The sequence below is a fragment of the Heloderma suspectum genome, chromosome 2 (assembly GCF_057233095.1).
Source record: "Heloderma suspectum isolate Gila_16-S chromosome 2, 16-S_ref, whole genome shotgun sequence".
In the NCBI taxonomy this organism is placed as follows: Eukaryota; Metazoa; Chordata; class Lepidosauria; order Squamata; family Helodermatidae; genus Heloderma; species Heloderma suspectum.
Window position 1 is genome coordinate 228,891,220 of NC_139459.1, and position 16,378 is coordinate 228,907,597.

At 44.1% G+C, this 16,378-nt stretch overlaps 1 protein-coding gene across 1 annotated transcript in view; it reads right to left on the bottom strand.

Annotated features, from left to right (window-relative positions):
• Positions 1-16,378, bottom strand: part of FBXW10B (F-box and WD repeat domain containing 10B) — a 44,321-nt gene that overhangs the window by 13,912 nt on the left and 14,031 nt on the right. Inside the window, exons 8-12 of the mRNA XM_084832373.1 lie at positions 15,894-16,015; positions 13,598-13,746; positions 9,284-9,426; positions 5,198-5,356; positions 459-733 (exon numbers count right to left, since the gene is read on the bottom strand). Of these exons, the coding sequence (XP_084688499.1) occupies positions 459-733; positions 5,198-5,356; positions 9,284-9,426; positions 13,598-13,746; positions 15,894-16,015 (848 nt within the window). The remainder of the gene's footprint in view (positions 1-458; positions 734-5,197; positions 5,357-9,283; positions 9,427-13,597; positions 13,747-15,893; positions 16,016-16,378) is intronic.

A 16,378-nucleotide genomic window follows, 5' to 3' on the forward strand; every position in this document is an offset into this window, starting at 1 on the left:
TTGCTTGAGAGCCGGTGGGTAGTGATTATAAATCATACCCTACTCAGCTACCCAAATCATGCTCCTAGCTAAAGGAGCTGGCTGATTACTTGACCACTTGTTCAGCTCAATGTTTATGTCATGACTGAGGTGGGCAGATTTTTCACTCACCGCAACATTTAGTGGACTGAGAGCTGGGGAGATCAGACCACCATTTCACTGCATTCCAAATACAATGTCGGTGAAATGCAATCCACACAACACCACATGGCATTAGTCATGTGAATCTGAAGAAGAGCCTACCTGCTAACTGAGCCTGCCTGCGAATACAAGCCATCTAGAAATCCTTGGGAGAATTTGTAAATGGGCAGACTCCTCCTTTGTGCTTGACCTCTTACCTACCATCCCACATACAAACTCTTAAAAGACTTCATCCACCGTTAGCTTATTTATACATGAGGGGGACATGAGTGCAGTACCTGGAGTGTCTCTGGAGCATCTTGTGGACCGTCGAGTAATGAAATAGGAAAGCATTGCGTCATCACTCCCTCTCCTGTAAAGTTTCCAGTTCTTCTTCTTGGCCCGTTTCTGCCGTTCAGAATGTGACTGTGGAAATGGCTTCGTTCGGAATGGTAAGTCATCAACTTTGCTCCTATCTTTTTTTTTCATTAGTCGTTCAGCAGGTTGTGAATGGTCCCACTTCACCGCCTCAAACAGGAACAAAACTACACTGCCTTGTGCATTGATCAATAGTCTAGAAAAGAAAGACGTAAAGGGAGAACACTATGGCCAGCAATGGAAAGTATCAAAGATGTACGGTATTACCAACTGAGAAGTGTGGCATTAGGTCAGTCTTATCAGTTCCCAGCTTGTGAGGAGGGAAAAGCAGTATTGCTTTAGCTTGCTGCACTGCCTTTCCCTGCAATTAGGGCTGAACGTGCTGCCCAAAATCTGCATATTTTGAAAAATGCAAATAGCCCTTGGAAGGGGGAGAAGATCAGTATTGGGACCACACAAGATGTGGAGGGGAGTTTAACCCTTTCCTCCTCTGATGTGGTCTTGATGAAAATTGTTCCCCCAAAGCTGCTATTTGCATGGGGAAGAAAATATCTAGATCCCAATATTTTGAAGGAGTGATTTCCATCAAGACCTCAGCACAGGGGAGGAAATTTATTATTTATTTGTTACATTTTTATCCCACCTTCCTCTAAGGCATACATGATCCTCCTTTCCTTTCTATCCTCACAACAACCCTGTCAGATAGGTAAGGCTGAGAGTCAGTGACTGGCCCAAAGTCACACAGTGAGCTTCGTGGCTGAGTGGGGACTAGAACCCGGGTCTTCCCAGTCCTAGTCTAACCACTCAAGTCTAACCATTAGACCACACTGGCTCTCACCACAATAAACCATGATGAAGGTGAGGATGTCTGGAAAGGAGGGATATAAACTAAATGAATATATACATAGTCAAGATTGCAGGGGGAGGAAAGAGGGAATGTAACCCTATTTGTATCCTCCTTTTTCCTCCAAAAGGAAGTCCAAAGCAGCTAACAACATCATACAGAGTGCAACACCATCAAATAAAATAAAAATATCAAAAAACAATATGAAAAATTATAACAATAAAAACACTACAAGAAACCAATAAACGAACTTTCAGTTCAGAATGTAAACATCAGGTCAGTTAATAAATACAGAATTCATAAATATATTACAAAGAAGGGAATAATAAATACAACCCACAATGGTGTCCAAAGCAGCTAGCACCAAACAAAATAACACAAAACATAAAACAATTCTATAATGTATAAAAGAGTATGTAAAACAAGCAAGTAAAAAAATCACCCATTTAAAATCAGCAACAGTAGCAGCAGCAGATAAAACAGATCAGCTTGATAGGCAAAGGGCCTGTCTAAATAAAAAGGTCTTAACTTGATGTCAGAAGACTACCAAAGAGGGGGCTAAATGGGCCTTCCTAGCAAGGGAGTTCCAGAGCCTGGGCACTGCCAGCAAAAGACCCCTCTCCCAGCCAAATGTGGTTCAGACTAGTGGAGGCTGGTGGCTCTGATTGTGGTGGGGTGGTTTAGCCATTCTGGGTTTCAGTCAGAACCAGCCAGAACTCTAAAGAAGCCATCTAAGGTGTTGAATCCTATTCCCCAAATAGGTTCAGCACTTTGTATAATTCCTTTCTCATTCTTACTGATCTTGACTGAAACCCAGAATGGATTCATAGCCCCACTGAAATCAGAACCACCAGCCTCCACTGCTTCAGACATTGGGAGGAAAGAGAGAAGGTCCTCTCCCAAAAATCTTAAAACCTGAACAGTTTTTTATGGGTCAAGGCAGTCCTTCAGGTAACCTTGTCCCAAGCCCCTCTTCCCGAGCAGGTGCTATTTCCATTTTTTAAAACATGCATGTTAAATTCAAGTACACATTTAGCATCCTGTTTAGTTTGATCCTTACTGATCAAACATTACTGTGCAGATAATCCTAATGAAATCTGAGACCGTTCATTTAAGTGCTCCTGTTAATCACTAGAATGTACACTAATGCTCCATCATATGTAGTGATGAAGGCAGTGTTTCTGGGATGGTGTGTGTAGGTGTTTGTATGTGTGGGGTGGGGAGGTGTGGGGGTGGTATTTATGTTGCCTGGAGTTATCAGTATTAAAGGGAAGGACAGGATTTTTAACTTAGTGTGGCAGATGAACTTCCTGATAAAAAGAGTTTAAAACAAACAAACAAACCTGACAACAGTGAAGGGGCACTGTTTCAACCTCAGAACATGATAAAATGAGGGGAGGGATCTGAATCCTTTAAAGGCCAGAGGTAGAGATGTACAACACTCCTTTGAGAAATTGCAATGGTCTTAGGAAAACACTTTTTAGTTACCCCTGAAATTTCTCAAATGTTTTGTCCAGGCAGAAAAATCCAATATTTCCTTAAATCTCACATCAGGCACATTTCAGTGACATTTCTAGTCTGGAATTCTTTGCAGAAGGGAGTGACAATTAAAAGGGTTCTCAGAGAGCATGGTTTAAATTAAATTGTTTTTCTTTCTTTAGTTACTTTGTTTATAACCCTGATGTATAAAATACTTAAGAGATCTGGATGTATCACTGGTACTGATATCTTAAGTATGACTGCTCAGAGGCAAGCCCGATTAAGTTTAATGAAACTTACCTGTAAGTATGCATGCTTAGTAGGGCTGTGCATTGCTTCAGAGCAGAATCTCGAAGCAAATCAGGGTGCTTCAAGTGTGCTTCATTGAGCTCCAAAGCAGGTCAGAATAGCCCCGAGACAGTCCAACGTGAAGCAGGTCGCCCCGAAGCGCCTCATTGCACCTTGGAGATACAGACCTATTCTGAAGCCCAGACAACCTGCATCTAAAATGTATCATCTTGCAAAAGATTGGGGAGGGGGCGAGGAGGAGTGGAGAGAGGGAAATGGTGGGTCTTGGCAAATGGCCACTCTAGTTGCCAGATTAGGGCTGAACTTAACCCAGCAGTCTCCAATCAGTGAAAGTGGTGGAGGAGGGCAGGGAATGCTGTATATAACAGGAGATCTGGCTGCTTTTGTTTCACTGTGAGAGAGTTGGTGAGCTAGGGGTGTGTGTGTGTCCGTGTGTGTCCGTGTGTGTGTGTGTCCGTGTCCGTCCCCCCGTCCGTCCGTCCGTCCCCGTCCTACTGTAGCTTCATTTGTTGTTCTTCTTCCTTCCCACCCAGCCCTTCTCAACTGAGCTATTCCTATTAGTCTTCCCTTGCTTTCCTTTCCAATTTTTTTTTTTTAAAAAAACAGAACAAAAGTACTTTCCTTGCCTTGTTCTTTGGCTCCCCACCCCTGCCGTTCCTCATTCCTATAATCCTTCCCAACTTTTCTTTCAAAAAAAAATACCCCCCCCCCAAAAAAAATAACACCTCCCGCACACACCATTTTCTCTTCTGCTGGCTTTATAGTGTATTCCCTCCCTGCCCCCGCCCCATCTCGTAGGTAGTTTTTCTTTCTGTATCTCCTTTTCTTTTGCTGTGTGCGTGCGCACACAAAGCACTACACATGAGTCCATACAATATAGTGGGCAAAGTACTACACATTTATTGTACATTTTATACAATATATAATACATAGCGGGCAAAGCACTACACAATTTGTTTGTATGCTGTGGTGCAAAGCAAGCCCACTATGAGGCATCTAAGTGGTCTTGGCAGGGTCGGGGGTGGGCGAGGTGGTGGTGGGACCCGCAGCACCAGTAGCTAGGCTGGCTCGCCCCCAGTCCGGATAGTGCATCATGGCCTAGGGCAGCAGTGTGTGGAGGTAAGTTGCAGTGCCCAGAGGTCACTGTTTGAGGAGGCTGGTGCAGGCAGCAGCAGTTTGGCAAAAGGAGCAGCATCTCCTTAAGTAGTGGAAGAGCTGCCTCTCCTCCTCTGCCATTTTCCCAGGTAATGTGTATTCTGTTCAGCCAAAGAGAGCCTGAGGTCATCCAGTGTGAAGCTGAATAGGAAAGTACTAGGGGGGAGGGATTATTTGCACTTCAAAAAACCTACAGCAGAGATTAAGGATAATGACCTCCTCCTAATCACCTCTTAAACAACTAATTTCTCTGATTCCCTTTATTACCTTAGGTTTGAGTTTCTGAGAACAGCACATTTTACCTGTGCCTCACACAAAAACTACTGGGCCAAACTGTCTGAAGTCTGGTAGGTTCAGTCAGTGCCACTGGGCTGCTAGGTGCCCAGATTTCATGCACTTCTGTAAGTTATAGCTCTTTGCTTTGGGAGCTTTTGTTGAAAAAAGCACATTTGACCTGAACTTAGCACAAAAATTACTCTGCCAAACCATCCGAAGTTTGGCAGGTGGAATCACCTCTATGGGGGCTGCCAGTTTCCCCAATTTCATGTATTTATCATAAAAACTGAAAGTTATGGTTGTTTGTTTTCCCCAATGCAAGTCAATGGGAAAACATAATATCCAAATAATTTGGATACCTGCATCTCACTAAATCAGTCCAAAGCAGGGCTGATTCTGAAGGTCCAAATCAGCATCAGAAGCAAATTGGGAGGTCTGTGCACAGAATGCTTAGAATGCTTTTAATATGCAGATGTTGCTCAGTTAGAACGTTATGGATTAGATTACCTTCACACACCTTTCCACTTATCCCTTCAGAAATATATACCTTAGTCTTCATTATTACAGAAGAATTGGAAAATAATGACCTTAACCTACTTGTTTTCTACAGTACAGAAGGACACCACGGGGTCACCTCTACTATTGGCCCTCATAACCCTCAGGCAGGTCCCAGTCAGGAAGTTAAATATCCGTATCTTCCCATCAGCACAGCCACTGATGACTCTGAGATAGAGAAATCCCAGGTGTAGAACCTCCCTACAAACAAGATAAGTGGTTTAAAGATAATGCTCATTATTATAGGACAGTATAGTGTCGATAAGGCTGTTCTGTTGTGCAGCGATGAATAAATGTCCCTCAAAGTAAACAGAAAGGATGGGTTTTTTTAAAAAAAAGTCTTTGTCACAATTACACTGATAAAACAGCAATTACACTGATATTTATGCATAAAAAGACAAACACAAGGATGCAAGCAAGGAATACCAAGCAAGAAAAACATTCTCACCCCACTACAAACACCCAATTCAAAAGTGAACCATTTACTATAGCCATCAGTTGTTCTCAATGCTGAATCTTACCTAGGGAATTCAGTAAGTCCTGTATACAATAGCAAGCTCATTTTCCAAGCAGATCCCTATGTACCCTGGAAAAGGCTGGAACCATGCTTGCTGGAACCATGAACAGAAGCATTCCACATTGCAACATTTTGTTGCATGTTCTACTTGTATTCCGCTTTTTTTTTTTACTCCCTTCCATATCTATTATTGGAAGTATTCAATATACATATATCCTGTATTTTGATGGTTTACTGATTGTGCTTCAGACTTGTTTCTTTAAAAGTTTTTTGATGGAGATACCAAATGCCTCTCTCATTTTGGGGGGTATCCTTTATTTTAAAGGGCTGCTTCTTATCATAATATAAGATAGACCTGAGTGTAGAGCATAATGGAGGTCAGCTCTACAGATATCACATAGTGAGAGGCCTGTTGTGTCTTGCCTCCACTTGCCCAATAGCCCAACTAACCTCAAATCTTTCCATTTTCCCTGCCCAAAGCTCCCAGTCTACTTTGCCAACAATTTTTGCCAGCCTAGCAGCTTCTGTTGCCAGCTCCAGACCAAGCCCACTCTTGAAATTGCCCTTCAGAGGCCCAGCTACTCCTGAGGGTCTGCTCACTATTTTCAGCCCCCTACTACACACACATAGGGGAAGGGATCTCACCCCCATCACAGCCTACATGTGGCCTAGCCAAGAAGGCACAGGGTGTGTCATAGTCCACACCTTTAGTCATAGCTCACAATAAAGCCCACCCCACATACTTGTTCTTTGATTGGCCACAAGAGGTGCCTGTTGTATTGCTCAGCTCTGCAGCAGGAAGAGTAATGGCACCAGCAAAATTGGGGACAGCCCAGTAGTGGTCTTTTCTCAGGGTAACCAACAAACCAATATTTTACTCATTTGACTAGTAAAAACACTGGTCTAGTGGTAAATTTTGAAGTGCAGGCTTGAAGTGCTTAAATGAACAGTGGAATAAAAAGCAGCTTATATGAACAGTGGAATCGACGATCTTTTCTCTTTCTCTTTTTATAAATAAAGGTTGAAACAGGTAGGGCTTTTTAGCTTAAAAATTACTAAACACAAACACTGTGGAGGAATACCCCTTCTCACTGGGGCATTCCTAATTCTATAGCCACCAACATGGAGGATCACCCATCACCACTGGGAAATCCCTCCCTTCATTTCCGCTGTCACCATTAAACTCCACCCCTTTATTTAATATATCCATTTGGACTAAGCTGGTCATTAGGAAAGTGACAAACAGATCAGAGGTGCAGGTATAAATAACTAAAAATAAAGACTATTTTACTAAAAAAGAATAAAGCAAGAAAACATATTTATGATTGCTATTACTTTGAGAACAATGTTTCTATGTTATTAGTTTTAAAATAAGGCTTTTATAATGTTACTGTTACCACCAATCAGGTGTTAGAAGACCCAGTTCCTAACGCTAACTAAACTTAAGCCTAGCCCGATTCCCCTGTCAAGCTCCACCCCAGTTAACTCACAAGCCTAGCAATGAGGGCTTGAGAAGTAGTCTTCCCTCACCTCAGATAGGGTTTGAGCAGAGACAGGAACCTTTAAGGCTGTTCTCCAGGTTCCCCCTGAAGTCTTCAGTTTGGTCCAGCAGCTGCTCTGTCTTTAGACTACTGCCACCAGCTGACACTCAGGTTTGAGCTCTTTCATTAAAAGGCTGGTGCAGGAGTCTCTCCTTAGAATCCTAGGGTTGGAAGGGGCCTACAAGACCCTCGAGTCCAACCCTCTGCTCAGTGCAGGAAGCCTGATTCCCAGGGGGTCTCCAATCCAAGTACTAACTAGGGCTGACCCTGCTTAGCTTCCAAGATCAGGTGCATCCAGCCCTTTCAGTTTCTGCGTCACATGCACTCAGCTTGGCTTCCTGATCATGTGGCTGCTCTTCTTCCTGGTTGACATCTTCCTCAGGCTCCCAGCCTCTTGCAAAGTCACCTCCTGAAACACTCTCCCCCAGATACCTCTCAATAGCTCCTGATATTTGCTCCAGTCAGAACCCTCCAGCCAATCACCTCTGGTGTGGCCAACACTGCATCACACCAACTGTGATTAAACTCAGGACCAATGGGCATCTTTAGAATGTTCAGTTATTCTCCAATCAAATGGTACCAATTTTGATCCTACCTCTGCATATATAAAGGCAGAAACCTGGCCTCATTCTCTTCACAGTGGTAACAGTAACTACCACTCCACCAGTACATCATATTATCTCCCCAGGCACAAACCTGGAGCAAAAGACATACCCTTTTTCCTCCTGTACTCTTAGCCCCTTCAGTCATTGAAACAAAACATAACAGTTAAACTTTTATCTCAGTTTCTTCACAGACACGATAAAGATTTTCTAACATGCATAGTACAGGAAGAGCTATCAGGGGAAAAAATCTTTCTCAAACAACAATGAAACTAGCAACAACGGTAGCCGATTAAGAGTAAGGCAAAATGATTTTGTTCTCCATGATACAACATGTTCTTAACCTGGGGCAGAAGTGGGCAACACCTTCAGAGCAGCCCCTGCCAACCATTGCCACTCCGTGTTGCCTCCCCCAATAATTTTTAAAAATTTTGGTGGGGGGGGGGGGGAAATGGCATCCGTAGCCACTATAGAGCACTGAAAGATTAAATCTAGCTTGGAAACAAGCTTCATTTAACCACTGTAGTGCTCTATAGTGCTATGGAGTAGGCTGCTGCCAATTTTCAGTGGCAAACTGGCAATTTTGGCTTTTATTTCAGGTGCCCCATAGCCTGCACTGGAGGTTCAGGGGGGCAAAAATGTCCCTGGACCGCCAGAAGTTGCCCACCCCTAACATAGGAAATTCAGGCTGCATTAGAAGTCAGTAGCAGAAATGTTTGTTTTTGAAAGGATTAGATAAATTTATGAAGAGTAGATCAGTTAATGACTGCTAACAAAGGAAGCTAGAATACTTCTGACCATCAGAAACAAAGGCTGCATTCACATGTAATGCTAAACTAAGATTTATGTTAACCATGGTTTGTTACTTTAGACATGAGTTATTTGCAACAAACTTGATTTCCCTATTTCTGGTTTGTTTCTCTCTAGCCCATTTTGCCAGAGAAAATTGTTTCATACCCTTATGCAAGCTCTATAATACTAGCATAAACCATACTCACAGGTTTTCTCATGGGTTGTGTCTTTTCACTACCAGTTCACACACACACACACACACACACTTGAAAACCGTAGATAAAGGATAAGGACCCTATATCCCTCGAAGAAGTACATCCGCACAACTCCATTCACATAAAGGACCTTTGAAGGTAAAAGTGGTCCATAGTTTCTAGGGTCATATTAGGATCAATGGTCCAAGATGATGACAACGATGATGCCAGTGGCCATATTGGAGTTGGGAGTTTAAAGGGTAGGTAATAAGCACCTTTTGTGATACAAAAGCAAGAAGCTACCTCATGTCACATGGAAAGGATTTTGACAAAGGAGAAGATTCAAGTGTCTGATCTGCTATATTTTCCACAGACAACTATTCTGAATACAGGATAAAGATATACTGCTAATGAAGGACTTCAGAAAAAAACTTGATGCTATGAGTGTCTGTATTTTTTTAAGCGCACTAAATATTACCTACATGGGGTGTCTGAAAGCCATCAGGCATCTCTTGTGCTTTCCTAGCATGCTCCATCCCAGGATATAGCCATCATTGCTTCCTGTCACAAGATGCCATTCATCAAATGACAGACACTTCACAGGGCCTAGGTGTCCTTCTAAAATCTGGAAAAAGGAACAGACACTTTTGTGTGTTTAGGTATTTCCAGGCATCACTTGATTGAGAATTATTTTTTACTTTGTCAGTAAACACTAAGGCTAAAAGGGTGAATGTCTTTCTCTGGCCTTCTGTTGTTGAACTCCAAACAAGAAGGTATGAGCTATCACCAATGATTACTTCTTTACTGGATTAGAAGATAACTTACGCAGCACCAATTCTTTAAAAAGTGATCCAAGAAATAATAACAGACTTTTCAACCTTACATCTGCTCCAGGAAAATTTGTAGAAGGCATTATACAAACTTGCATTATTCAACATATAGAAGAACAAGTCTTGATAAAGAAGAACCAGCATGGCTATTGCACAGAGACATTTTGCCTCACCAAAGATTTAGAATTATTTGAGAATAGCATCAAATATGCACATGGGGGATGCAATAAACCTAACATACTTGGATTTTCAAAAATGTTTGATTTAATCCCACATGAAGGAACACCCACAGTTGGTGCCAGTTCTCACATTTCACTCTTAATGAGACAACACTCTACTTACTGTTTGGAATCCAGAGGGCTCCCTCCTGCTGCCTGTCCCTAGAGTTGGAAAAAGCTAGAGAGGCTTGAAGCACTCTGTGACCTTCACTTTTCCCTATGATTTTTTTGTGGGGGGAGCCCCATGTTTTGCATACTAACCTTCAGCAAGGGTAGTTCCTTGCAAGAGGGAAGGAGTAGTTGTTAACCAGGCTCTTTCCTCCCTTTGTTTTCTCTGGTATGCCAGTCTTCCCTGCTGCTCTGATGCAGCAAGGCATCTTTGTCACATTTTATTTGATTGATTGATTGATTGATTGATTGGCCGCCCATCTGGCCAGCTACCTGGCCACTCTAGGTGGCATACAAGTAACAACATGAAATACAACCAATTTACAGAATCAACCGAACAAAACAACATTGTTCTAAAAACACACACACACACACACAAAAACCCTAACCCTAATGCTTGCCTGAACAGCTAGGTTTTCAAAGCCCGGCAGAAGCTCATTAAAGAGGGGGCATGGCAGAGGTCACTAGGGAGGGAATTCCACAGAGTGGGGGCCACCACAGAAAAGGCCCTCTCCCTAGTCCTCACCAGCCTGATGGGACAGACAGAAGGCCTTCTGAGGCCAATCTTGTTGAGCGGTGTCCTTGGTGTTGTTGGAGGCGCTCCTTAAGATAGACTGGGCCAGAACTATATAGGGTTTTAAACATCAATGCCAACACCTTGAATTGGGCCCAGAAAACAACAGGTAACCAGTGCAACTCCTTCAGCACTGGAGTGATGTGGTCTTGCTGATGGCTGCCTTTAATCAGGTGGGCCACCGTGTTCTGCACCAGCTGCAACTTCCTAACTGTTTTCAAGGGCAATCCCACATACAGCGCATTACAGTAGTCTAGGCGAGAGGAGACCAGGGTATGAACTATTGATATTGACCTTCTGGATAGGTTGTCTGGGTTGGGAGTTGGAGGCACTGCACTACAGTGGTTCCGCTTCTACTTGGATGGCCGATTCCAGAAGGTGGTGCTGGGGGATTATTGCTCTGTGCCATGGCAATTGTGCCATGGGGTTCCACAGGGCTCTATTTTATCCCCCATGCTGTTTAACATCTACATGAAACCGCTGGGGGAGGTTATCTGGAGGTGTGGGCTGACGTGCCATCAATATGCGGATGACACCCAGCTCTACCTCTCTTTCTCATCAAAACCAGGTGAGGCAGTGGCTGTTCTGAACCAGTGCCTGGGCACGGTAATGGACTGGATGAGGGCTAATAAACTGAAACTCAATCCAGACAAGACGGAGGTACTGTTAGTGGGTGGTTCGTCTGCCCGGCTAGGTGATATTCAACCTGTTCTGGAGGGGGTTGCACTCCCCCTAAAGGATCAGGTTCATAGTTTGGGGGTGCTCTTGGATCCAGAACTGTCACTTGAGGCACAGGTGAACTCAGTGGCACGGAGCACTTTTTATCAGCTTAGGCTGGTATACCAACTACGCCCTTATCTGGACAGAGATAGCCTAGCTACAGTTATCCATGCTCTGATAACTTCTCGTCTGGATTACTGCAATGCGTTATATGTGGGGCTGCCTTTGAAAACGGTCCGGAAACTTCAGCTGGTCCAAAATAGGGCAGCAAGATTGTTAACAGGGACTGGCCTGCGAGCTCATATTACGCCAGTATTTTTCCAGCTGCACTGGCTGCCAGTCCATTTCCAGGCCCGATTCAAAGTGCTGGTGTTAACATTCAAAGCCCTTAACAGCTTGGGGCCAGGTTACCTGAAGGATCGCCTCCTCCCATATGTGCCTGCCCGGACCTTAAGATCATCATCAGCGGCCCTTCTCCGTGAGCCCCTGCCAAAAGAAGTGAGGCGGGTGGCTACTAGGAGGAGGGCTTTTTCTGTTGTGGCACCCCGGCTCTGGAATGAGCTCCCTAGTGAGGTTCGCCTGGCGCCTACATTGTACTTCTTTCGGCGCCAGGTGAAGACCTTTTTATTTTCCCAGGCATTTTAGCTTTCTAAATTTTTATCTTTGCTGTTTTAAATCAGTATTTTAAACTCCTGTACTGCTGCTAGGTTTTATTGTGGTTGTATTGTTATATTGTGGTTTTAATATTCTATATATTTTAAATTGTTTTATTGTGTGTTGTTTGGTTTTAATTTTTGTGAACCGCCCAGAGAGCTTCGGCTATTGGGCGGTATAGAAATGAAATGAAATAAATAAATAAATATTGATGGGAGCAGATGGTTAAAGAGGTAGGGGCACAGCCACTGTATCAGATGGAGTTGGTACAGCACCACCCAGCTGACGGCTGACACCTGAGCCTCCACCTCCTTCATCCTAACTTTCAATTAGGACAATGACTGATGTACAAGTACAGCATATAGCACATAATCAAACTGTGGGCAGTTCTAGATGCTACAGCAACAGCCCCAGCCTTTACAAAATATTAATATTGCAAGTTGAAACGGCTTTGTCCTTTTCTCTCTCTCTATGTGCGCGCATGCTCTTTGACTCTATGCAGAACAAAATTCTCTTTGTAAGATGATTAGAGACATAGGAAAAAGATAAATGCTACTGTGTCAAACCATGAAAGTGACATTTTGTATTTATACACAGGCAGCATAGTTTTAAGTGGGGGAGAGTGAAGTGGGAGATCATCTGCCACCTCTAAAGCCTTGCCCACTTTGGAAGTGGCAGCTCAGGTGTGGCATGAGTGTGGGGGGAGACACGGACTTACTCTTTTCCTCCTCCACCCCCGCTCAACTTGGTTGGAGGCACTCAGAGGTGCTAAAACCAGCAAGACATGTACAGGCAAGGACCTGGCAAGGCAAGGCAGGTCGGTCAAGGCCAGGCCAGGCCAATCAAGTAAGACCAGGCAGGGTCTTCCGAGACCTTGGCCAGCTCCAAATTAGCTGAGACTCAGGCAACAGCCGAAGGCTTTCTGAAGCCTTATAAAGGCCAGCAGCTCAAGACCTGCAGTTGACTCCACCACCTCAGAGAAGTAGTTTGTTTCTTAAAGGGCTACTGCCTGATTTGTAGCTGCTGGCTCCTACAGGGTGGGAGTGGTGAAGGCTGTAATGGGGGAGTGTCCTCTGCACCTCAGGAGTCAGGTAGAGGCACATCCTCTGGTCTGGGAGGCCCTGGCCTAGCAGATATTGGATTAATGGAGAAAGTCTCCTCTGTCTCTGAGTCATCTTCGGAGCCAGAGGACAGGTCAAGGCTGGGGAACGTGACACGCACACCCCATTAGAAGAAATGAGAGGGGGAAAATTCCTACCCCATCCTGAGGCTGGTATAGGTGAAGGACTTGATCTGGGGGTCTCATGGGGGAATGGAGGGGCTTACGATCCAGTGGATTCTAGTCTGCTTCCCAGAACACCCTGTTGCAGGGTCTACTGCCAGTGGGAATATTGCTGGCAGTAGATTTACACCTGCAGAGCTTTTTTCAGGCATAACTATGGCCCTGGGGAGATCAGCCCAATCCTGCTGGCAGAGGAGCACTTTCACCCCCATCTTAACTCTATCAGCTAAGAATTCTGGGGGTTAGGATTGCACCGCTAATTTTTACCTTTGCATTAAATATATTAGTTGGTGTAAGATATTGAGCCACAATTATTTTTAAAACTGAAGACTGTTCCATAAGACTCCTACCTTGATCAATATATAGGTTTCTGCATGCCACACTTTCACTATGCCCCTGTCACAGGCACTCACAACATGAGTGTAATTCATTTTAGCAGCCCAAACAATACCTTTGTGCCCAAATGTCTTAAGGCATTTCCCAGTTTCTATACTCCACACTGTGAAGAACACAAAAAGATGCAGTTGATTAGTTTTCAGAACAATCCTAAACACAATTAGTCAGAAGTAAGTTCAATGGGCTTACCCTGAGATAGTCATGCATAAGAGTTCAGCCTAAGAATCTTTACATCAGAGAGGGATAAAAAGCACATTTAGCAGACTGTTATGTTTTAGCTGTTCTTAATTGGACTGCGTTTCTTTTTCTATGCATTGTTACTCTATTCTTACGGGCCTCAAGTTTTTGGAAGGAGTGTGCAGAAGGTGGGTGGGCTATAATTGGTTGAGAACTCCTTGAAAACAGGGAGTTGGATTTAAGATCAATGATCCCCCCCTTTTTTAAGGAAAGATGGGGAACAAATTAGTAAAAGTATACAACATTTTTCATCATCACATCTATTAGGAAACTCAAGTAGTTGAGAGCTGACAGGAGTGGAGCCAAAATGGGGCTACTGGAAAGATACCAGAGAGAAGTAGTTGCATGCTAGGGGAAGCTGGCTGGGGAATGCTGGGAGTTGTAGGACTTTTTTCAGACAAAATATGCATAGGATTGTGCCTTAAAAGGTGTTTCCAGACAGAGGCCACCTTGCACCTAGATTGTGCAGCTATTCTGTCTTTCCCTTCTTGATGATGATGTGTATGTGTATGTAAAGAAAAAAATGATGTAAGAAAAGACTGGAAGGATACAGGTGGAAGGACCCCTGTAAACTTCCATGAATGAAGCAGGGCGACTGCAGGAAAAAAGCCTTGTCTGGAAGCATCCCAAGTCTCCTGGTACCGTTAAACTGAAGTGACATCAGATAAGCACAGGATCTCACAGACCTCACCAAAGATACAGACATACTGGGAACAGGACAGTTCTCTCCCTGACTTGCAAACCTCTCTAAAGCTGACAACCAAGTTTGACTTATTTAAGAGCAACATCTGCATATTTAACAGCAATGTTGGCTGTAAAGCAGTACTCCTCCCCTCTCTTTCCTCCTCCCGAGACAGGTTGGTGACTTCGCAACCCACTCACTCGCTCAGGAACATAGGAGGCTGCCTTATTAGTCCATCCAGCCCATTATTATTGACACTGACTGGCAGCAGCCAGCTCGCCAGGGTTTCAGGCAGGAGTTTTTCCTGCCCTACCTAGAGATAGTGGCAATCAAACTTGGGACCTTCTGCATGCAAAGCAGGTGCTCTAAGACTGACCTACAGCCCTGCCCCTATAAAATACACTAATAGTCACTGGTGGTTGATAATTATTGGAATTTGAACAGGGAGGGAGGGGGAGTTTAACTTGTTTCTTACCCTGCTGTGGTCCTGAAGAAAATTGCCCCTCTGATCATTCCTCCCAATGCAAACAGTAGCTTAGGAACACAAGCTACTTACACAAGCTTAGGAACATTGACCTTATATTGAGTCAGACCACTGGTCTGTCTAGCCCAGCATTGCCAACGCTGACTGGCAGCAGCTCTCCAGGGTTTCAGGCAAGGTTTTTTCCTGCCCTGTCTGGAGATACCAGGGTTCAAACTGGGACCTTCTGCATGGAAAGCAGGTACGCTACCACTGAGCTATGGCTATGGATCCTTCATGAACAGTGGAAAGTGTGTGTGCCCAGCATTTTGCTGCAAGCCCAATTCATTTCCTCTGATAGTGAATTCAGATGGCTGAATGCTGGTAAGACTGGAGCCAAAACAAGGCCACAAGAGGGAGGTATCGGCATGCCCAGATGAGCCCCAAAGTATACTGAACTTTGCACGCTGCACAATTTTTTTTTAATCCAGAAGGGGAATCTCCTCCCCCAAACCCTTATCCCAATGAAAACTGAGCATGCTGGCCTCCAGCAGACAAGGAATGCTGAATCTCAGTTAGAAAAGAAAAACTGATGTGGGAGGAGTGAGCCCCTTACAGCTTATAGCTACACAGCTTACAGCTGTATCTTAGAAGAAGACATAGCTGGTGGGCTGGAACCCTGAGCTGGAGCACTCCTATTAGAGGATGAACACCAGGATACAATGCAACATTTTCTTGAAAGGTCCACTTGTTTTCCTATCAGTCCTGTTCTACTAATGCTCTACATTTTCATTGGATGGACTGTAGATTTGGCTACAGTTGTTGGCTTTTCCCCAATCCCCTGGGAGAGATACAGCCCCTATTTGCTTACTTTTTGCTGTGCAGTCTTTGGATCCAGACACAAATTTGTTTTTGTACAAATCCAAGCAAGTGATGCTCCCTGAGTGGCCGTTAAAAATTTTCACACATGACCCAGTGAGGATATTCCACATTCTAAAAACACAGATCAAGAGGGTGAAAAGAGACAAACATGCTGAAGGTAATGAGTTGTTCATGGCTGACATTCAGAGCATATCCATACATGAGCTGTAGGGGCTGCTGACCTGCCACCATCACTAAACCAGGAGGGTGGGAACTAGAAGAAAATATACTTTGCATAACATTCCTGTATGTCAGGAGAGGGGAACCTCGGGCACAGGAGTCAAATCCAGCCCTCCTGGGGTCTCAAGCCTGCCTTCCAGAGTTTCTCAGATGGCCACACCCTTGTCTTGGCTCTACCCCCTTTCCCCCAACCAGTGATCCTTTGGTAGTTTTCTGTTTTTGTGCAGTAAACATGCCTCTCCTAAGGCTTAGTTA